Consider the following 25,245-nt stretch of genomic DNA (forward strand, 5'->3'; position numbering starts at 1 on the left):
AGTTAACCATAACTGGCATCTCTGAAGGTAGTTGAGAAGAATGAAAACTTTTTATGTACTTTTTCTGGTAATAAGAGACTTTTACCCCTCCACCCCCTCTCCAACACACATACTAAATGAATGCCTAAATGCTGGTTCACAAGAAAGCTGATATGTTACCAGGCTCACAGGTCAAAACGATCGATTATATTATGTTGGTGATATATACATAGAGTGTAATTATTATTGGACACCTACTTTTAAAAATCGGCATAGTGGTTTGTAATCTTTGTGCAGAGGCACGACAACAAGCCTGCCTCTAACGACAGCCTGTAACCCATAAAACATCTGGGCTATCACAGCTCTTCCCACGGGCCTGAGCCATTGTGACTAATATAAAAGGCTTCCTTTTAAGCAAATATGTAGTGTTCCTCGGAGGGAGCATCATACCAGCCTGTTGCTTTGAATTTTATGTATTATACGTCTGCATTATTAAATCATGTGCCCTTAAGGTCTGCATGGTTTCACCAACTTCAATATCAAAAGGAATTTTTAAAAAAAGGATCATTGCTAAATAGTCGCCACCATGTTGATTTGTAACAAGCGCTACAGAAAAGAATAGTCGTAATCTAATTCAGGTAGTGTCTATGATCACTACTCTCATAGTGTCTCTAACAGCCTGGAGAGAAGAAGTGATGTGTGAAAGCTGTTTTTTCTTTTATAAATATAGAGGGTTTTTTTTCCTCTACGTGGTCTAATCATATCTGGATCTTTTTTCGTCATGTCATCTGTTATTTCTTAATGCAACAACAAAATTAATCGGTTTTGAAGTCATCTGAATCCAAGAAAAAAATGAATCATTGTAAAATGCTATTTTAATTTTGCATATTATTTTATCTTTGTATTTAATAAGCAATGATTTCTCTAATTTAGCTCAATGTATTTATCCCCTTTAACTTCACATTAAACTAATAATATCAAAGTAAGGGTACATCTGTCACTCGTTATTCAATTTCTTCAAACTTGGGAAGAACAGTGAAGACAGGAAATTTGATTGGGCTTATAGTCTAATTAAAAGCAACAGGCTTAACTATGAATAGCTTTTCAACACTCTTTTTTTTTTTTGCTGATCTAAGCTTAAGATGTTCATTAGTAACTCATTAAAGACTTAGTTACAGTCCAGTGGGTAAGTCCTGAATATAATGATGGAATGTGTGTACAAATGTGTAGGCTCATAATTAGAGAAACTGTCACATTTGGGGATTAAGAATATACAATGCAGTCTTTGAAAACCACTATGGAAAGTAAGTGACCCAAGATGGTGTTGTATTTTAAATTTTGCTTACTATCCAGGTCATTTGGTTTTTAGTTCTAATTCCTAAAGGTATGTTTTAATGACCACATTTTCCCAGGATTAAATGTGTGAGGCTTTGTGTTAGGGTCTTTCTATACATTATTTTACTTAATCCTCATACTATAACAAAGTAGGCCTAATTACCCCTTTAATAAATAAAGAAACTGTGATTCAAATTGGTTAAGGTCATGTTTCTTGGAAGTAATAGAATTGCAATCAGACTCTGAGGCTTGAAATCTTTCTACTTCATTCAATAGAACCATGCAAATTAGGATTCTAAAGCAGTTTAGATTGAATAATACTCTAAATTTCAGTTTCTGGGCTGCATTTAAGTATTACTTTCTAAATACTGACATCTTCCTTTATTCAGGGTTCCTTGAAACTGTAGGAGCTGTTCACAGTATTAACATTTATAAATCATTATCTTTATTTAGTTTTCTCCTAATCTTTTCTCCCCAAATAGTAATATTTCAGATAAGCTCAATGGGCTGAAATAGTGCAAGTATACTAGGATCCTTTCCATTTAAAACCTCAGGTCCTTTTCCATTTCTCATCTTTTTCTGTTTGTTTTTTTAAAGATGTGATATGAGTGAGTCCAGAGGACACTAATTAAAATATGTAGATTTGATAGAGAGACACAACAAATTGCCTAAATTTCTTGAGATGAATTAGAAGAGGTATTGAGTTGTTTGTAGAACACATCAGAGAAAACGAGTCTACGGAAATAAAATACTCAATATTTATAATATAATTTGTGCAATGATACAAAAAAAAATGTAAAAAAGGGGGATTTCCAGAATCTGGAAGGACAAGAATTCAGACTAGAACAAAAACAGAAACATTTCTGGCCACTACAATTAAAGCTTAATGTTCTTTACCATTTTCTTAAGGAGGCGTAATTGGAAACTAACTAGAAGAACCCAATGAATTACCTTGCTGTTTTGTGTATAATTCCACACTATACAGTTCACATCTCAGAATAAAGTTTCAATCATTGTCAATTACTAGTTTTTGCCATCATAAAATAAAAGCAGATTAATGAACTATTTTTAGGAATCAAATATGTAAGTAAAAGAGGAGATGGAGTGGGGCTAGAAAAGCGATATACGATTTCAAAGTGAATTTAAAATAGATGAGATTTAAGTGGCTAAATCCAGGCAAAAAGCCTCTTTTACAAAATGCAGTCTAAAGAATTCTTAAATCTAAATGTATTCTAACGTTGATAACCTGTGGTCTTTTCTAAAAAAGATATTTAAGAAAGCTTACAAATCAACAATAAAAAATAAAAATTGAGAAATGATTAAATAATATTTCTTCAAGTAAGTAATACAAATGGCCAATGAGTACATGAAAAGAAGCTCAACATTATTCATTAAAGAAATACAAATCAAGATTGGGAGTTTAGGACTGACGTGTACACACTACTGTATTTAAAATAGATAACCAAAAAGGACCTACTATATAGCAAACAAACAAACAAAAAATTTTAATTCCGTTTGTCAAAAAAAAAAAGAAAAAAACTACAATGAGATACTACTTCATCTTGACTAGAATGGCTAAAAGAAAAAAGACAGACAATAACAAGTGCAAGTGAGAATGTGAGAACCCTCATACTGCCATTTGGAATGTATAACTGTGCAACTACTCTGGAATATAGTTTAGCAGTTCCTCAAAATGCTAAATATAGTTATCATGACTCAGCAATTCCATTCCTGGGTGTATACCCAAGAAGTGAAAACATGTCCACACAAAAACTTGTACATGAATTTTCATAACAGCAGCACACAAATTAGCCAAAAAGTAGGAATAATCCAAATTTCCATCAACTAATAAATATAATGTGGTTTATTCATACAATAGATTGTTATTTGGAAACAAAAAAAGAATTAACTACTGATACATGTTATGATATAAATAAATTTTAAAATTATTATGTTAAATGAAAGAAGCAAGTCACAAAAGATAAAAAATTGTATGATTCCATTTATACAAAATGTCTACAATAGGCAAACCCATAGAGACATTGATTAGTGGTTGCCAGGGACTGGGGAGAAGGGGAAACTGGGTATGACTATTAATGGGTACAGAATTTCTTTCTGGAGGACTGATAACATTCTAAAATTGATTCAGTGATGGGTGCACAACTATGCATACACTAAAATCCACTGAACTAAACACTTTAAGTGGGTAAATTTTATGGTATGTGAAATATAAATCAATAAAGATATTTTTAAATCCCCATTTATACATTAAAAAAGATAGTGGTGCATCAGATCTAGTTTTTTTAAAAACTACATGGCATCTTTTATAAATATTTTCTTCTTCCTTTATCACAAGAGGACTATGCTTTTCTGACTCATTTATAGATGTGGCTATGAGGAAGAGTTTTAATTAATGAAAATGGAAGCAAAAGTAAAGTGCACTATTTCCAAGCATATCCATAAAAACTTTCCATTGGAATCTTCCCAACGCTTGTTCTTCCTTCCTGTAGACAGGAATGGCAATGAGCCTCAGAAAGATTTTGGAACCCTTGTTCCAAAATCAGACTGGGTCTCTGAATAACGGTGAGAACAAGAGAAGGGCATCCTCCCAGCCCCTACCACACACACACACACACACACACACACACACACACACACACACACACACACACACACCCCCGCATCCAACCAGAAACACTTACCTGCCTTGGAATGCTTGGTGAACAAGAAAATATTCTCTAGAATCCATTATTCATTTTGGAATCTACTGTGACTACAGCCGAAGTTTATCCTATCTATTACATTGTTCAAGAATGGAAATTAAAGTAGGTAACTCAAATTTCTTTCTCCAGAAATTTCATAATATATAATTGGAAACACACACACACACATACACACACACACTTGATTTGATCCCTATTTGACTACTTCTTGTCTTAGACATTTGATTTTCTGAGGACTCATTCCTATCAAATTACACCACAAACATACAGAGTGCAGTAATGTTTCAGGGATCTCTTTTACAATTGATCAATTTGCCTAATTTTGAGACTTTATCTTAATTACTGTACTTTCATAATATATATATTTATGTTCAATTTATGTCATCCTATTACTCTTTTCATTTCATATTAACGTTTGTTTAATATTCTATATATATATATATTTTTAGAATAATTTTGTTGAATTTCTACATAGAAAAGCTCACATCAGTACTCTGAATGCAGTGTGTGAACATATATATAGATTAACTTGGAAATAACTTACAATTTTGCTATTCCTAGTCTTTTCATCTAGGAACATAGTATATTGCATGTCTTCTTTTATAACTCCCAGTAAGTTTCACATTTTTCTTCTCATAGGTTCCATGTAGTTCCTGCTATGATACTTCCTAAGTAACTCAGGCATTTCATTGCTGTTTTGATGGAATCATATATGTATGTTTGAATCATACACCTGAAATCAGTACTCCCATTAATTCTGGGAAAGTTATTATTTCTTGAATTTTCTGACTACATCATTATACTCCTACAAATAAGAATTATATCTTAATATTTGAATATTTACTCTTCTTATTTATATTTTGTTCATTATTATAGTAGCCAAAATTTGTGGAATTGTTTTAAACAAACTGTCATGATAACAAGCAAGGCTGTATTGATCATTTACTACCATTCATTTTGGATAGTATTAATTATTAAGTTATTAATTATCAATTATTAATTATTAAATAATTATTAATTAACCTAAAAATGAATCATTCTTTTACTTTCCATATCTCAAGAGATTTTCTTCTAGGCGTACTAAGATGCAGTCAAATTTTATATACAACCGTGTTCCATTTTACTGCTTTTTATAATGGTAATGTATCAATGACCTTCAATGCTGAGCCCTCAACATATGGTTAAACAATGGTTCATTCATATGACACGTTATCATAATTTTTTGAAACTTTAATGAGATGCCAGAAATGTCTGAATTTTAAGGTTAAGTCAAAATTAAATATATAACTTTTATTTCTAGCATTATTCCAATTTTTTAAAAAATGTGCATACACATAACTGCAAAAAAAATCTAACAAGCATTAATATTAATTATACCACTGGGTCATGGGATTATTGGATTTTTTTCTTTCTGATCTAAATTTGTATGAGGAGAATTACTTTGACAATAAAGTAGGAGACACTGGTAATGACAAACAAAAATACATGAGACTATGTTCTTGTGCTCTGTCAGTAAGCTACAACCTTGACTTCTGGACAGTCAAATCACCACAAACTATAGTATGTGTAGATGAAATAAACACTGGAAGCTTATCAAATGTCATTGTGAGAATCTATTTTTGTACAAAAATGTCTATCTCTTACTTTTGTAAGTACAACTAGCATATTTCTCTTGCAAATCCCTAGCTAGCCTAGCTTATTTGATCAAATCCTTCATATATAATTTTTCTGATAGGAATACAATTTTCTTTATTTAAAGAAACTAATTCTGCCATGATGGTAATATAGGGCAAATATAGATTCAAATAAAACAAAAATGTAAGTATTAAAATGTAAATAGTTTATTTTCGATTTATCAATTAAAAACATGAAATAGAGAATATATTAACCGTATGTTTCAATAGGGCCTTATTCTAAGCTGTCGAATTAAAACAGATCACAATATAATATATAGTGTCTGATTTGCACGACAAATCAATGAGACTCTTTCCTATTGCATTTCAATTTTTTAATTGGTCATTTCCCAATCAGAACGGAGGAAATAAATGTATGAAAAATGCACTACGGCTATTTATATTAAATTATAAATATAAGAGAACTATTCTTACATTGAGAATGAAAGCAAATAGCAATGCAAAGAAGAGGAAAACAGATAATCAGTTATTTATATATTATATATCAAAATACTTTGAAATTCATTCAACATCAAGTGTATGATGACCATCCTAGTGCAGTCACAGTCTACCCCAAAGCCAAGAAATACAAAAAAACATGATCCTAAACCCCCCAAATAGTCACAGTACATAAAATCTGAAAATAAAAAATGTTATTTTATTCTCAAGGTATACCCGTGTTACTCATAGAGTATCACTACAATAAAATTCACATATAACATGTTTTGCAAGTGCAAAGGCAAAATAAAACTATTTTCCAATTGCCACCCTGCATACCGAATGTGTAGGGAAGGCTCCTAAACACATTCTTACAAAGGAAAGCTGTCAGGCATGCATATTTGTAGTAAATATTGTGATGTTAGAGACTGCACAGCTAACTTTCGAAATATATATTTTGAATTTCAGTACCGAGTGGCTAATGTAGATGGTGTTGGATGTGTTCGCAGTAACCTCATATAACATGATAATGACAAAGATTTTTCTGTATAACATATTTGACCATAAAAACAGTGATATTACTGCAAGTATTACAAATTGCCTAGGCTGGCAGACATTACAAACATTTAAAGGATGATTAATTTCTAACACTAACAAAGTTAAGCAGAGCTTAGAAGTCAACCTGTCTTTTTCACAATTAATAAAACATGACTTCATAAAAAAATTATACGGTAATATGTTGTGTTATAAAATGTAATTTTGTACTTTCTCAAGCTTTACATTTTATTAGAGGTTAAAAAATACTTTAAATTATTATTTTAAATCATTGACACATTAAATACTATTATAACTGTAAAAATAGTTAATAATAAAATGCAAATTACATAAAAACATATAGTACGAAATATATATGCGTTCGATCACTGTTTTGTCCCTGCTAAGAACTGTTTATAATAATTAACTTCTTGAAATAATAAAGAGCAGGTTTGCCTGTAAAGTCCATTAATATATAAATATACATTCAACTTTAATGACAAAAAAATAGACTTGCAGAAAAAAGTACACATATGGTGGTCACGAAGAATTTTTTTAAACTCTACTTTTTTCTGCAAAGGTACCATAAAAAATATTGTTCCCTTTAGCACACAGTAAGCTCCAAGGATCCTGTTTTCTATCTTTTTAATTGTGACAGTTTCTAAACACAGTTTAATTAAGATGAGATGCAGTTAAAATATTTGAGCACCCCAATCACCTTCTCAACTCCCAGCACACTGTGGCTTGCGTGACATCCCTTCCCAGGACCAGATCTCCTAGTCCAGGTCCTACACTGAAGCATATTGCTTTACTGCCAATAAGGATGAGTCCCAGGTGCTCATGTTATCACTTGATTTTTGTTCTCCGATTCCCCCTTTTTCTCTTGCTCCCAACAACATCAATAGAACAAAAAAAACTTTTATCTTCATGCAACACTACATTAGTTAACAGAAAAGAACTGGCCATCTGCTTTAGCTGCTTCTCTTTACTTCTGCCAGGTCTCATTGCATTATAGATAAGGATTTTATGGCTATACAAGAAGGGGGCACAGTCATGGTAAACAGAAAAAGAGAAATACAGAGGTACACAGAGACATAAAATATGGACAGATAAACACAGAACTAGAGACATTTCTTAATTTTAAAATTGTGTGTGTGTATATATATATATATATATATATACTATATTATTATATACTGACAATTATATACTAAGCCTTTATATATATATATATATACACATATATATATCAGTTTGATAATAATTTTGTTTAGATACTAGTATTAAAATTTTCTGGCAAAACTTAAATGCTGAGGTCCAAGTAGCAAAAGATTTCAATTATCAGGGTAAGAATAATGATAATTACGCATTTTCCTTATGTAATGCTGAGAGGTTTAGTTCTATTTCAAGGTAGTTAGGGGTAGGAAAATAAAATATAAAGATTTATTGAATGCCAAGCACTATGTTAGAAATATTCACATATCATCCCATCCATTTCTTAAAATAACCGCACATGGAGTGAGTGTTCATTCTTGCGGATGAGAAGTAGATTTACAAATGTTTAAGTTACTGTAAGCTTGAGGGAAAAATTAAGAATCTTTTGTTCACTACCTTACCTTTAGCAACTAGCACAGTTTTCTGGCTCATAGTCTATGATAAATGACGCTTGTTAACTAGTTTACCAGGTAACAGTGTTACCGTGCTTGTAAGCAGTAGAGCTGAAATTTTATCTCAGGTCTGTTAGACTTCAAATCCCAGTCTGCCTGTGCCCAGAACATGGAAGAAGCAGGTAATCTACCTTTCTGCCTTATCTGCTCCCAAAGGACCAGGAGAGTTGAGGTGGGATTTTTTCTGTAGGGAAGAATGGCCTTGATAGTAACTGATTATCTACTGGCCTTAAGACCAGAGCTTAAGAAGCTAAGTCCTTTGTTTTAAAACCTCTCTGGGTCTCATGTGCAACCTTAGTCAAGTTCTTTTGCCACTTGCTACCTTAATGATTTTACTATAAGAAGTTAATGATAATGATGATAATAATAAATAACATTCAACCCATGAGAATGTTGTGATAATTAATTGTACCAATACCTCTAAAGTTTATGGCTACAGAATTTATAGTCATCATTATTATTTACTCTGGAGAAAAGGCCAGCAATTCAGGTAATACCCAGAAAAGTTAATTCTCTATGGTCTCAAGGACAAATGAAGCTAGGCATCTCAACAGCAGTAGGCAAAGAGACGCTATCAGGGGATGTTTTGGAAACAAGAGTACTTCTATAACTGAGACATCCACTTTACCTCAGTCCTCTAAAGTTTCGAGCTATATGGTATTCCTTTAAGCCAGGACTGGGACGCTATGCTATATGGGACTCTTAAAATGCCTATCCTATTAGATTTCAGCACTGATCAAAGGCACATACACTCCTCTGTTTATGAGCATGATGGATTCCATAAGGCTGCTCAAGTGAAGCCCTTTATTTACAAGCCCGAAGTGGTATCACAAAGGCAATGGAGAAAGCCTCCTATGGAAGGCAGACAAAACTGATTTGCATTTTCTCTGGTGTGAAGTTTTAAAATACTTACACAAGGTAATAAGAATAAAGTTTATAAGTGGAACGCTTCTATATTGTTCATCCTGATATGGTTCAAAGTCAAGATAATATAAAGTAGTTCACATACAATGGAAAGAATTACTTTAGTTTTTAGCCAAAATGTTTTATATTTTTTATATACCAGGCTCAATATTCTCTGTGCCCTATTAGGAGTTTTTAAATACTTCTCGGGGCTGCTTGGAGAGATTGTGTGTGTGTGTGTGTGTGTGTGTGTGTGTGTTCAGTACAGGCCTTAACTCAAGACCTATGATCTAAGGCTCAGCCACGTTTGGGGCCCACTGAAATACACAGTAGGTGTCAGTTTTTGGAGACCAGAAATTTCACCTCTGAAAAGGGAGTCTTTCTTACAATATCTATTTCTGCTATTTTTAACCTACCTTGCTCTAACAGTGCAATTTTAGACTGACTTTTTAAACTTGACTTGTACATAGAGTTTTGTTTTGTTTTTTTTTTCTGAATATCAACATCAAATGAAAAAGCTCTCAGGGTTAGCTAATTCCTAGTTGTTACCATTTACTGGAACAAAAATAAACTGGAGGGGCAGATAGTATGATAAAGGATATTAATGTGTTCAGTCACTTAATATCTGTCATGCACTGTGCTAGATTCTTTACATATGCTATTTATTTAATCTTCAAAGTAACCTTATGAGTGAGGTGTTTTTATAACATCTAAAAGCCTAATTAGAATCATCTTTAGATATACAGATAATCAGAAAAGCACTTGTTTAAAGCTGTATAATTCTTATACTGTCCCTTATCACAAAATGTTATATGTGCCTGAGTATGTAAGTGCTACATCAGTATAAGAATTAAGGAAAAAATTTGAAATATTTGACAAATTTACATTGTTTAAAAGTAGATGGTTGTACAATTTTACTTTCATTTTTTAAAAAAACACTATCATATAGCGATTCGTTTGAAATAAAGGTGTTAAATCAGGGGAACTTTAAGGAAAATGTCAAGAGAGAAGTGATCATATCCAGTTTTTATGCTGACAGCAGAATGCAGAATTCACGTTGAAACTTATGAATATGAGCCAAATTCGGATTCACATCACTGACGAACTACAATAGATTCCTGTAGTCAATTAAAAACCAAAAGTAAGCTGAAGAGGCTAAAAATGCATTTCAGCTGCTTGCTAAACTATAATATTCTGAGACCTTCTAAGCAGTGGCAAATACAGCTGTGTCCCTTTTTCTTTGTTCTAATTACCATTAATGTATGAGATAGTGACTATATTATGCCATTTTCATCTTAGTGCAAAACCAATGATAATTAGTAGAAAACTTTAAATTGTGAAAAAGGAACATATATATAGACTTTAATTTGCCAATTTTTAGAGAGATTCTGTGAATATTGTACTAAGTGGTACAGAATTTGTCTTGCTTATTTATTGAATAATTATATGTTTTATAAAACTTGCAAAGGGAGATCATTTCTTAACTATCATACTCATGTTATAAATACCAAGCTGTCTAAATGAACAAAGAACACAGTCTTTTATGAGTATATTACATGTTTCAAGAAAAATACCTTTTTGCATATGTTGATATCATTTTGATGTTGTTGGTTTTTTTCCTTTTTTTGCATTGAAAGGGATGTGAGAATTTTGCTTTAATGAGAGGTTTAATTTTTATTCTGTTTGTTAAAGATAGAGGAGAGTAGTAAACACTCAGAAACAAATGATTACTTCGTTCAGGAAAGTAGATTTTTGGAGTGTTTTCTTTCAAATGTGCATACTTACTGTATTAAAAGTTATTTTACCTACAAAAATATGTAAATAAAAATAATTCACAATAAATGATATAGTGAATAATTCAGATGACATTCCTTAAGTGTGGTAAAACAAAGAATAAAACATGCATTATTTTTTTTAAAAACTTTGGTTAGATATACATTTTAAATGGTATTTTAAGAAATCAAACTCGAAATCCTATTTATTGCAGCTTAAGGTACATTACTTACTGCTATTAATATATGGTAGGCAAAAGCTGCAAAATCATAGAGCAAAAATTTAGAAGAAAGGGTCTAGTGTAAACAACTAAGACAACATTAAGCATCACACAAAAATATAATTAAAGGTCTTACCATGAACTATCGGTGCTAAGAGCATCATGAAGACTAGTAGCTGTGATGGCCACATGGTCGTGTTCTCAGGCATGAGAGTGCCTCAAGAGTGACTGTTCCAAACTTGAAACAAAATAAGTGTCTTTCTGATTCTTCTGTAGTCCAAGACCGATGATTTAAAAAAAAAAGCTCAAAAGGAAATATTCTTCAAAACAGAAACACCAATATCCCAAATCTGAATCCTGCAAATAAGAAAAAAAAAGGGTTATCAAATATAGGTTTTCTCATTTCCTTGAAAATTTCCTTCCTGAATATAACATCTGTATACTGTCTCCCTTCTTCATTTTAATGAATACATGCATCATGTATAAAAATAAGGAAGTAACCTAAGGTACATTATTTATGCATGTATTAGCACAGTGTTTACTTCCCAGCCCCCAAACGGACTGAAACAAATAATTCAGTCTCGCTGGACAAAGCAGTATAAATATACTATACTCATTTGTATAATAATTAATGATTAGTTTGTATAATTTGTTAATGTGTTTAAACAGATTTGGTACTTAACTCTGTGTAAACATTTTCCACAAATATAATTTTTGCTAGTAATAGAAAAGTAAAAAAAAAAGAAATCATTCATTACCATTACTGTGTGTTTAAACAAAGAAAGTTAAATGCATGAGTCTTACTTTCATTCCAGGCTCTAATAGTCATTCAGAAATCATTCCACATATTAACTATATTACTTTTCTAAATATTTTTATAATTAAATCTGTGAAAATTAATAGATTTATGTTAATTAATTATGCTCAATCATAATCAATTCATTCAACAGAAGTTTATTGAGTGTCCGCTGAAATACAAAGCACTGTGCTAGGAACATAGAATAGAATACTGCGTAAAACAGGCAACCTATCCTCCAGGATCTTACAACTTAAAATAAGGAATCTGGCTTAAAAGTGTTAAGTGAATATGGAAGACATTAAAAACTGTTAGCATTGTAAAGTTATTTTACTAAACCAAACTGATATAGCTGCCCTCTCTTTAAAGTTTGCACAGACTTATCTTAGGAAGTGAAAATACTAAAGGAACGTGACCCAAATTTTGAAGATGTTTATCACAGTGAGCATTTTTAAAACTGATCAAATGCAAACTGGATCCTACTTTTCTTTTCTTCTTTCCTTCTCTCTCTCTCTCTTTCTATTTTCTATTCAAATGAATGGTATACATTTAAAATCATTTCACATTTTGAGTATAAGTTTAAAATTTTTCTGGAAAGGAATATTCAAAATAGAGATAGTTTACTGAGGATTGTATTAAGCCTCATTCTACCAAAACACATTCCAAAGTATTTTTGAAGTACTTGCCTTCATTATAAGGCAAAATTACGCAGATTTATCTGAATCTCTGGCACCACTATTCATAGCATGGCAATTAAGAGCACAGATTCTGAAGCAAGACAACCCAATTTCAATTACTAGCTCTACTAGTACTAAGACCTTGGGCAAGTCATTTAAGCCCTCGGTTCCTTGGTTTCCTATCTGCTAATGGTGGGGGAGTAATACTAATTCATATGGTTATATGAACATTAAATAAGCTAAAAATCATTTTAGTTATATACAATACATAAAAATATGTATTGCTCAGAACAGTGTCTAGTATGTAATAAGTGCTATATATCTTAACAGTTATTACACATCTCATTACTTTTCAGTTTTATCCTACTCATACTTTTTAATGGGGTTGTGTAAGAAGCAAGACCATTTGATAAATCAAGCCAAAAATATTTATTGAGTCACTATTGTACAGACAGGCTCGGAGAACGCTAAATCTGGAAATAACAGATATAATAATTTTCTTTATAAACTCACAGACATTATAGAAAAATGAAGCTCATAATAAACACTCTCATAACATTTTAATTTTACAAATAGAGAAAGCATTGACAACAAAAAAATGTGGCTGAGATAAAATAAATTATGTAAAAAGGAATCATGCTTAACATTTTTCTTTTGTTTTCCTTATTCACACTCTGACTTACAAGAAAACATTTAGAACTTTTCCTTAATTACCATAAGTGCCATAAGTGTTTAACTTTTTCTGAAAATAAATTTGAAAGCAGGTGCTAATTTAAAATTGCATTCTTTTACATGCATGTAATAATTAATGGATACTTAAAGGAGGATACTTAAATCGACTGATGCATCAACAAGTAAACAATTACCCCCTCACATTCAGTTATTGTCTTTTTTTCCCCTCTATAACTATGGCAACAAGAGATATGTATATACACACAGACATGTATATACAAACACCTACACACATATACGTAAGATAAATATATACAGTACTGTTTTGCAACTGAAAAAAAAAATTGAGGGCAGCCATCTAGGTGAGTTATTTATACATTATTTCAAAAATATATACTAAATATCTACCATGGTGGATATTATTGAGATCACAAATAAAGTAGAACAATTTCTCTCACAACTCCCACTGTAATGGAAACGACATAGTAAATGAAGTCTCAACATAAAGAGAAGAAGTAACATTTTATAGTTCCTATCATATTCCAATCAATGTTCTAGATATTATACAATTATATGATTTAATTCTCCATACAAATCTATCAGATAGATAGTACTGTCTCATGTCGACTGAGAAGTAAAATCAGACAATGTTACTCAGCAAGAATTTCATACCAAATGTCTGACTCCAACATCAGTGTTCTTTCCTCTCTCTATGGTAGAATAAACAAGAAGATGTATGAGCATAACCAGGGGTAGTAATTGTGCAAAGGAAGGGGGACAATGTAGCAAGTTTCCAAGGAAGACTTAGGCCTTGCTTAAATGTGTTACCCAATTGTGACAAGTAGAGAAAAAGGGAACAGCATGGATATGTGAGGTAGAAGTGGAGGGACAAAGAGAAAGGAGAAGAAGGACATGTTTAAGAAGGAAACCAGCCTAATTATAACACTGTATCTTTTGGAGGAGCCAGAAAATTATTTCCATAGTGAAGTATGAGTATTGCAATTGTTAAGTCTAGCTTTAGTGAAAACCAGAATAGTTTATTTCATATGACATAGTATATTGTCACCTTGATGAAGCAATGAGAGAGTTACTTTATAGAAAGGATAAGAAAGTGTTATCTATTATTTATAATAATGGCTTATTTTAAGATATCACAGCAGGGCATAAAGCCACATCTACTAAGATTATTTTGCATTTGATTTGAGCATAAGAATTTGTTTTCATGATTACTCTGTAAACAGAGGTGGGGAAAGGAATTTAGATGAATAGAAGATATTACTTGAGGAGGATAATATGTTTTCACACCCTAGCCTCACCACCCATGGACCTCTCACCCACAGGCCCACAATAATGTGCTAATTTGGGCATATATATAATAAAATTGCAATAAGTAAACTATATAAATTTTAATAGATAATGTTCCAGACAAGTATGCTTATAATCTATAGAAAGATAAATTACCACTCTTTAAATACTAACTTTTAAAAAAAACAAAAAAGAAAGAAAACTTTCTGGGATGATTTTTTTTTTTTTCCAATTTATGTGTTGTCATTAACTTAACCAAACCAGTTTTCATATAAAAGGGATTTTCACTCAAGTCATTTCTGAAACATAGCTCTTCAAAAACACATAGAGAAGAAAAACCAAGAAAAGACATTAGGGACTCATTAAGTCATATATAGACAAAATAATTACTCATAAAAAAGATTTACTAATGATAAAAAGCATTTGAAAAGTCAATTACAACATGTATTTCCATCTCCAGTGAAATTTCTTTAGCCTTTTCTATGTACAAAGCTCTGTGTTAACACTATGGGTCAAAAAAGGAGAGTGTGTCTACAAGTCTCTGATCACCATTTTAAAACAACTTGCAGTAAAATAGGAATGCTAGAAGGTATATTCACCAGTAATTAAAGCTGTGCAAAATGTGATATGTGTTATGTGAGATAATCTAGAAACACACACACACACAAAAACTGCCAGATTTTCTTTTGTATGTAACAGCAAGGGACTTAAAAGCATGCAAACTGAATATGCTGGTGCTAGGCAAGTTTACAAACCTCTCTGAATCTCAGTTTCTTCAACTACGAAAGAGAAAACAATATTCACCTTGTAGCTTGGTTGAGAAGATTAGCGATAGCATAAATTATTGTCTGATGCAGAGATGTCGTGTCATTGTGCATGTCTGTCAGTGCATGTCTGTCATTCGCCAATTCCTTTGTTTCCTTAATTCTTTCAAAACTGAGGAAGAGACCACATGCCCAACTCCCATACCTTTCACTTACATGTTTAGGAAACTAATAACACACTCTCCTTGAGAGAGATGCACACTCAAGAATTCTATGGCTGAATGGTGGCTACTAAAACAATGTGACATTTTATTTTAAAAAAAAGGATTTTCAGTATGCTTGTCTTGTCTGAAATACACTTTGTTACTTAGGCTACTAATTTCCAGTAACAAATCAACACATAAAAGGCTTTAAAAATTATTATTGAAAGCAGTGTTTCTAACTTTTACCATAGATTATCACAATATGGTAGTTTTGCCTGTTACCCTATCTAAAACTTGGAAGGTATATATTTCTAATGCAGACTTTGATTAGGTAAGTGAAGTTTATATGTCTTCCAACAAAGCTACCTAACTTCACTACACTTCACAATATTCAAAATTAAAAAGTGAGGTTGATTAAAAGTGTCCTAATTTATATCATTAACATTTAAGATTATAATTATGTAACTGTGTGATCTGACTCATGTTCCACTAAATATTTTTTTTAAATCACATTTGTAGACTAAAAATAGTCTACAAATGCTTTATGTAAACAAAGTCTTTCCTCATAAACTGCATGGAAAATTCCTTATTTTTTACATTTAGACTAAATTTTATTCATATCTAGTACAATTATACTCTGAAACTATTCGAATTTTTTTCGTTATTGCTGAAACAAAAGTTCTTCTAAACTTAAGACACTGATTTTACTTTAGGAAACTGGCACCTTAAATTCTGATGTCATAACTTTTTTCCCATTTAATTTTTTCATGTATCCTTCTTCTCAAATCATATTTGAAAGCTATTTTTACTTTATATTAGCTTTCTTTCTACCCTCTAAATAAAGATTAGGATTAGAATCTGAATGTCACTCATCTTGGAATTGTTACTTCTATTTTAGCTACTCTTAATCACATATGCATAACTTACTCTCAATCTTTTCCCAAATTAAATTGCATGTTATAATTATACCTTTCCCCTCATAATAGCCTAGAAAAGACACTATAATATCTTCTTTATAATAGTTTTACATCTCCCCACCTATTAAATGTTCACTTATTACAAATTCTGCTAACTACAAATTTTACTCCATATCAACTTTACAAATTTTTATTAATCTACATTTCGTGTATTTACATGTTTTGTCATTTAAGTCTTTTTAGAGCTTGATTATTTTTGCATGTTTGGCATGTACTTTCTCAATATTTTGACTCTGAAAACTGAAGCACTGCAATTAGGTTCAAGGATCTTTCCTTTCTTTCAATATTTATGGAGTCAAAGAACTTTATATTAAATAACAATTAAAAAGTATTTAACTACGGAGTCTGATAACAATACGGAGCTGAATGTTCGAGCAGTGAATCCTTTTTAAAATAGCACTAGATCCCTTTGGAGATTCGTAGAAAACAAATTCTCCATCATCTTGCTTAATATTTTCAAGAAATATTAAATTTGATCAACCCACATGTTTTTTTCATCACTGTGTTCCAAGAGATCATCACTGAATACAAACAATGTAAACTGTGGACATAGGAGATGTGTGAGATATATATGGCATGATTCTTGCATTAAAGAAGGAAGAGGAGGAAAAGGAGTAGCAGGAGGACAATAATGGGACAGAAAAGAAGAGGAGAAGAGACAATGCAAAAAATTAAAAATAATAAAATTTAAATCCAAATATGATAAAGAAGGGAGTTAAAAAAATAAAGGAGATAACATAGCTTGAAAGGTCTGGAAAACCGGCAAGAAGAGAATGATACTTGTGCTAGGATATGAATAGATGAAATTTCACTAAACAGTGGTTGGAGAAGGATTATTCTAAGTTAAGCGTTGTTATGAAAAAAGTTAAGAGCAGGAAAAAGAAACAGCATATTACAGAACTGCAAGTTATCTGGTATGTCAGGTCTACTGGGCAAGTAAGGAACAAGAGAAAATCATATAGACAATGCATTTGGGTAAAACAGGAAAGGTTCTGAGGGCTATACAAAGGAATTTGAATTCAATTTGCTTAGTTTCCAACTATGAATTTTGAAGATTTAAATAATATTTTTTTTAATTTTTAAAAGCACAAATTACAGAAATAAATAAAAATCACTGCAAACAGAAGATACAGGAAAAAATTAAATCAGATTAGAAGTAGGGAGAATAGTTCAGAAATAAAACTACGTTTCCACTAGAACTTTCACTCATTCCTTTCCTACTATCTTCTCCACAAGTTTCAAAGCGATCAGAGCAAAGAAAGACCTATTTGTATACAATTAAATTTTTTTAAAGATTACTTAACACACTTTTCAAGCAATGAAATGCTAAATCTCTACACATTGTCTGAATCGTTAACAAACAATATTTTTTATTGCCTAAGTAAAACACATATTGCCTTATGATTATATTTCAAACATAATTTGATGCTACGTTAGAAAACAAGTAATCTAGAAGGTAATTTTAATAAGGAAGTTCTCTAGAGTAAAAGTCCCATCTAATTGCCTTTCGGATAATGTTATGATCTAACAAGTGTCTATTAATGTTTAGGAACAAATTTGGATTTAATGAACAATGCTATTTTTAGCTTTAGGGCAACATATCATTTAACCATAAAATAGACTGATGTTTTACTGAGGATCATTTTCTTGCCCAGTGTCCTTGAGTTAACCTTCTCCCTGAGATCCCACAAAGCAACTGATTGGAGTTTGTTTCCAACAGACTTTGGATAAGACAATATTTTCCTCCATTGATATGTTCAATAGGAAATAAAAATCAATGAGTCTGAAATTAAGCTAACTATAAATAATTACATTAAAGCAACTAGTTTGGGAAATGTGTTTGAAATGAGATAACTTAAAACTAAAAACTGAATCTCACACTCTTTCCATGTATATGATTTGTAAAATAGATACTTTGCTCTTCACAAATGAAAATACTCATAAAATCTCAAATTTTTATCATCAATATTAGTTGTGAAAAATAAGTTTGAATGAATATGGCCATTATTTAAAAGGATATTCAAAAAATTAACAATTGCTTTAAAATACATCATTTACAATAATAATCAAGGATTGATTTCTGTTTCCAAGGGAAGTAAAAATTAGGAAAGGCAAGCAAGCTATAGTTAAAACATGCAGATTTAACAGGTTTGTACTTCAAAGTAAATAATTCCATTTCTAACAGAAGCATGTGAATCTATTCCAAAATCTAGAGCACGAGGCAAAATATAGTCTTCTTCATAACAACAGCTAACATTCATTGAGCCCTGACTATCAGGCACTGTTGTAAGAGCTTCCCACATATTAAATAATTTAATTGATTTTAAATATAAACATTATTGTTAATCCTATAACAACTCCAAAGGAAGGGGCTATTATTATTCCTAACTGGCCAATGAGGAAACGACGGGAACAAGAAGTTAAAAGAGCCTGCTGAGGTCACATGGCTGAAAATAAAGAGCCCAGATTTGCACCTAAACGGTCTAGACCCATGGATCGTGCTTGTCCCTCCCCAAGGATTCATATGTTGAATACAAATCCCAATGTGATGGAATTTGTAGGTGAGGCCTTTGAGAAGTGATTAGGTCAGGAGAGCTGAATCCTCATGAATGAGATTAGTACCTTAGAAAAGAAACCCCAGAGAGTTTTCTAGCTCCTTCTACCATGTGAGCTCACAGCAAGAGGACGGCTGTCTATAACCCCGGAAGTGGGCTCTCTCTAAAACTCAACCATGCTGGTACCCTGATCTTGGAATTCCAGTCTACAGAACTGTGAAAAATAAATTTCTGTTGTTTATTTAGATATCCAGCCTATGGTATTTTTCTTAGAGCAGCCTGTGATAAAACAATACTTTATATAAATGTAAGGAGCTTTAAGCTAGTTATGATAGTGATTATGGGTTGAATGAAGTGAGATGAAGATCTGGGATATCATTGTACACTGAAATATTCAAACAAACTTCAGATTGAGAGATTCATGCCATAAACAGAAGGCCTTCATTATCTTCACTTCTGAAAATCTACTAGCTGGCATCATATGTCTCGGGCATATCTGAATAGATGCCAGTGATCCATTTTATTCATGCTTGTTTTGGGTGAGTGAGGGACAAGACCACAGACTTTATTAAGTGACTAGCCCAGAAATAATGATCTCGGAGGTTCTTAAGAGCCAAGCAAGTGCTTCTTAAATTATATAAAAAGTTGAAAGCAATCAGGAAAAAAATAAATATCTCCCAAGTGAAATTCTGAAAAAGCTTCAAAATGTATCAATCTAATTCCAGTCAGCATGACTAATTCTGTTAGTAATTTTTCCAAAAAGGGAACTGAGATTACTTGGAACGTTACTGAGAAGAAGAAAATATATCTTCAAAGTATTAAAATTATTTGTGACTTTATCACACTTATTTTAAATTCAAGAATCAAATTAACAAATGATCAGTAAAGCTGACATCAAATGTTTCTAATATTTACTGGATTTTTATTATCTGCTGAGGCTGTATGATTGGGATAAACTAGTACTGTCTTATGTCGCTTCCTTTTTGACAATTTTATAACTGAAATCACCTCGGTACTTCATAATTGACAACTATGACAATATATTTTATCTACTATAAGCTTCATTTACAAGTGAAGTTGCAGGCTTTGATTTAAAACCAACATAACCACGTTTTCTCCAGCAAAATTGTAGAAAATATCATTACAGATAGCACTACAGTTGAGACTGGTGAAAAAGTTATTTCCATAGCTGGGAACAATAAACTTTAAAAGTCAAATTATCATATCAAGCTACAGCATGGGTTTAGGGGGCTGAATTGGGGGAAAAAGTCCTAACACTATTTCTCTGAAAGCAATGACAGTTACTAAATAACTGACTTAAAAATAAAGCCTAGGATAGGGACTTCCTTGGTGGCACAGTGGTTAAGAACCCACCTGCCAGTGCAGGGGACACAGGTTCGAGCCCTGGTCCAGGAAGATCCCACATGCCGCGGAGCAACTAAGCCCGTATGCCACAACTACTGAGCCTGCGCTCTAGAGCCCGCAAGCCACAACTACTGAGCCCGTGTGCTGCAACTACTAAAGCCCGCGCACCGCAACGAAGAGCAGCCCCCGCTCACCACAACTAGAGAAAGCCCGCGCGCAGCAACGAAGACCCAATGCAGCCAAAAAAATAAAAAATAAAAAAAAAAGCCTAGGATATAAAAGCTACAAGAAATGAGGTAGTAATGTCAAATTCATTCTATTCCAATTCCTTCAGGCAGATAAGAAAAAAATACACATCTACTTACAATTTCTTTAAAGACTTTCCAAAACCAAGAGGAATGCAGGGGAAGCTAAATCTCTTTATGAGCTAGATGCTTATATGAGAGTTTCACTGTAGTTTAGTTATCATGACTAGTCAGTCCCATTCATCTCTTTCATATAAACAATTTGAATTTAAACCCTTGATATTCACATTTTTTAAAAACTTCAACAAGTCTCTTTTTCAAAATTAAACAAGTATTAATAAGAATTAAACAAGTATTAATAAGAAAGAGATTACTGTAAAATAGTGGAAATATTTTTAAATGTATAGCAGACAAGGTCTATAAATAATTCCTTTAGAACCTCCTGATATAGGATATCTATATATTTTAAATACCTTGTTCTTGAGATTATGAAAGAAATACATTGTCTTTTGTGATTCATAAAGGTAACTTTGCTATATTTCATTCCTTGTAGTTAGTGTATCAGTAGTAACCAGGCAGGAGAAAAAATACACATTTTGAAATTATCTCATCTCAGTAGGGTGCACCTGGATAGGTCTCAAATTAAACATCTTCCTTAATGGCCCATTATGGAGTATCATGCCTAAAATACCCAAAGGCAGTCAGGGACCATTACTGTCAAGGGAGAGTTTCTAAGGTTGTAGCATATGATGCAATATTTCTGCTGTAACTTTAGCCTGACTGGGAGTTTATTTAAATACATATTTATGGTTTTAAAATCAACAGCTACCATAGTGAGGTTTAGCATAACACCAAGACACAGATTAAAAATATCAATGTATCAATACATTTTATATTAATGCTTTGATGATTAGCATTTATAGGTAGCTACCAAATTATGAAATGGGTCACTTTACAAAACTTAACTTTTAAGATAGCTGCTTAGACGTCAAAGTATTTTTCTTCATGGGGAAGAAAAATATATCTAAAATATATTTAATCTTTATAGTAAAATGTATATAATTTAGTAGAAATAATGATCATCATCACATCAATTTTTCAGGAGCTATACAACAAGTATATGATGGAGATATTGGCATTGCTTCTTAAGGTAAAGAAGCCTATTTTCACATTAAAAACATTTCCTCAACTTCTGGGGTTTTAACTGGTAAGCAAAATGGCAAACAGGAAGTAAAATGAAATCAGAATGAAACCATCTTTATGTTTCATTCATCTTGTTTCTGGTCCTATCACTATAGAAACTGATGTGGAACAGCATTAGGAAAAACTAAAAAAGCACTAATTAGGTCTGGGGATAAGTAAGCAAAAGCTTGGGAAAGAAAATATCAAAAAAAGAAAAAAAGAAATTTAAGTGGACATTTCCACTTAAAGGTAGTACCTCAGCGGAAAAGGAATAACTAAACTGGTTTGGCTAATGTATTTAAATACAGGATAATAAAGGATGTATTTAGAGAAGGAACATGTAAGTCAGGTCCTGTTCAGATTCCCATAATTAGAGAATTTTATAACAGAACTTTTATAGTTATTAATATATGAATTTATTCATTCATATATATGTAATATATAATTTATATAAATGTACATATAACTACAATGATGACATATAATCTTTTATCATACCATTCATATTTTTATCCAATAATATTGCAACTCACAATTTTTGTGATTTTAGTAACCTAGTACAACAAGAGAATGTATATGAATATATAATCCAAAGTTATCATTCAAATAGTCAATTTCTATTTCTCAGTGTACCTTCTGTGTATCTGGTGATTTTATAATAGTAAAAATAAGTGGCACCTCAAATTATAATAATGTCAAACACTTGCCATTTAAAAAAATTACACCAAATGACTCCTAAAGATGTCCACACAAATAATAGTACACGTTTTCTGATGTAAAAAGATAATTAAACCAATCAAATACAATGACTTAAGACAACTGGTAAAACCAAAACAAAACAAAACAAAAGAGTCTTGGTTAATGGGAAGAATAACCAAGTTGTTTTTTTGTTCTTGAAAAGGAATGGCCCCATTAAGAAATATGAAAACGTATGAAAACCTAACCATACAAACGGCATACACATCTCACCTAGAGGTGTTTACACTGCATCCTCTGGGTGTTCGTACTTTCCAAAGTGTTCAAAAACTGGACACGTCAATGAAATCATCTCACTGATTTGAACAAGATACTATTCTATAGGGTGACTGTTTTTTATTTACCATTAGGTAAGAGGATATGTTATATACAATTATCTCCAAGTTATATTTAAGTGAATTTAGGACAAAAGCAATCCATTCTAGAGACTATGCAAATAAAAAGCATAAGGAAAGAAACTTGAAAAAGAGCAGTACAAAAGTGGCTATTCAAAATTACTTTGATAAAGATTATTATTTAAGGTAAATGCCTGTGAGAAGGTTTTCTCATTAAATTTGATTTTCTTAATAATTAAGACATCTAAAATGGCTTAATGGCTCCTATTTATTTAAAGATACCATTGTTTTGATTCCCTACAAAAAGCCCTTCTCCCCATCTTTGGTAAAAATATCTTTGAGTTATGTAGTTTCAAAATCACATTGATGTTTCAGTACATAAATCACTTCTTTGTTCAGTCCTTTCTCTGTAGAATGGTGATTCACAAGGACAATTCAGGAGCACCTAGGTTCTAAAATAACCAAAATTGGCAAATTGTACAAAAAGATATATAGTGTCATTGTTACTTGGCTCTAGCTAGAAATAAAGTAAGGGAACACAGATCAACTGTGATGGAAAATCCATCAGAAACAACAAAGCTGGCAGATTATTATATACAATGATATCTGGATCAATTTTAACTACCATTTTATTTAAATATTCTTCTAATATATCTCACAGTGATGGCAGATAAAGAGCCAAAGCAGATAACTGCCTACCATGGAAACTGTGGAAACAACTTTAGGTTAAAAATATTTTTTAAAAAAACAGTAACTATATTTGTGTTAAGTTTGGAGTTAAATTTTTTATGAATTAGAATAATTACAAATCTCTTTTATCTTTTTTTTTTAGAATCAAGAGATATCTATGTTTTCTGGTGTTGCTTTTTCTATCATGTCTGTGATTACTGAATAAGATATAGTTGAAAGCACCCCAAAGATGATTTCTCCTTGCATTTGAGACATTAATTTATCTTTCAGAAAAATAAGATATTCCCTGAAATATCTCAGGAACTTGCATTTCCGAAGAAACATAGTCTTGCTTTTATGAAGATTTACCATAGCAATAATTTTTTAATGCTATGCATGAAACATAACATGGTTTAAACACAAAGCTTATATCCTTTACTTTTTTTTCCTAAAACTGTTAAAATACAAGGGAGATAATTATTTTTCTCTGTGAAACAATAAGATTATTTAGTCAATTAAAATAGTGGCCTTTTGAAAGGGCTTCTTTCTTTTTTCTTTATGATAAGTCTTATTTTTTACTTTTAATGAAAATGTATACTTTAATAACTGGTTTTTCTAGTTATGAAATAAATGAGTTACAAGGATGAAATGTACAGAGTGGGGAATATAGGTAATAATAATGTAGTATCTTTGTGTAGTGACAAAGGTGGTCAAGAGGTACAAACTTCCAGTTATAAGATAAATAAATACTAGCGATATAATGTACAATCAATATAATTAACACTGTTGTATGGTTTCTATGAAAGTTATTAACAGAGTAAATCCTAAGAGTTCTCATTGCAAGGAAAAATTTTTTTCTTTTGTTTTAAATTTTGTACCTGTATAAGGAGATAGATGTTCACTAAATTTGTTATGGCAATATTTTCATGATGTTTATAATATATAAGTCAAATCATTATGCTGTACACCTTAAACTTATACAGTGCTGTATGTCAATTATATCTCAATAAAACTGGAAGAAAAGAATAAAACACAGATAAATATACTCTCAAACTTCCCCATGGCCTTGATAAAGGAACCTAATTAATATATAAAATTCCAATTATTCCTAACATAAACATCTCAACAGATTAATTATATTTAGTGGCTTTTCATAATCTTGTCATGAGTGGCTTTTTTTATTCTAACAAACTGCATCAGTTTTGCCCACATGGAGAACATGTACGTTTCTGGTGGGTCTTGTTCACCTGTTGGAGTTGGGTAACTCCAAAGCCCATCTTCCTCTAGCTCCCTCACTACACCTGAGGAAGTTGAGAAAGCCAAGGTCTACACAGTGTCATCGTTAATCAGTATACACTATCTACAAAGCATCATCCTACCTTTTTTTCTCTTCTTTGCCTTTTTATTGCTATTCTTTGTAATTGTACAAAGAAAACTTTGTGATCACCAAGTCATTTCAGTCAGATGAAGAAGTGCATGAAATTCTGATTAAATCTCAT

The 25,245-nt window shown here is 31.7% G+C and overlaps 1 protein-coding gene across 15 annotated transcripts in view; it reads right to left on the bottom strand.

The window, feature by feature from the left end:
- The window catches only part of ADGRL3 (adhesion G protein-coupled receptor L3), an 859,984-nt gene that overhangs the window by 563,377 nt on the left and 271,362 nt on the right, over positions 1–25,245 (bottom strand). For all 15 annotated transcript variants that reach the window (XM_082463707.1, XM_082463718.1, XM_082463716.1 and 12 more), the window contains exon 3: positions 11,382–11,602. In XM_082463707.1, coding sequence (XP_082319833.1) covers positions 11,382–11,454 — 73 coding nt within the window. In that variant the 5' untranslated portion in view covers positions 11,455–11,602. The remainder of the gene's footprint in view (positions 1–11,381; positions 11,603–25,245) is intronic.

Source organism: Balaenoptera physalus (assembly GCF_965194825.1).
Source record: "Balaenoptera physalus genome assembly, chromosome: 5".
Lineage (NCBI taxonomy): Eukaryota > Metazoa > Chordata > Mammalia > Artiodactyla > Balaenopteridae > Balaenoptera > Balaenoptera physalus.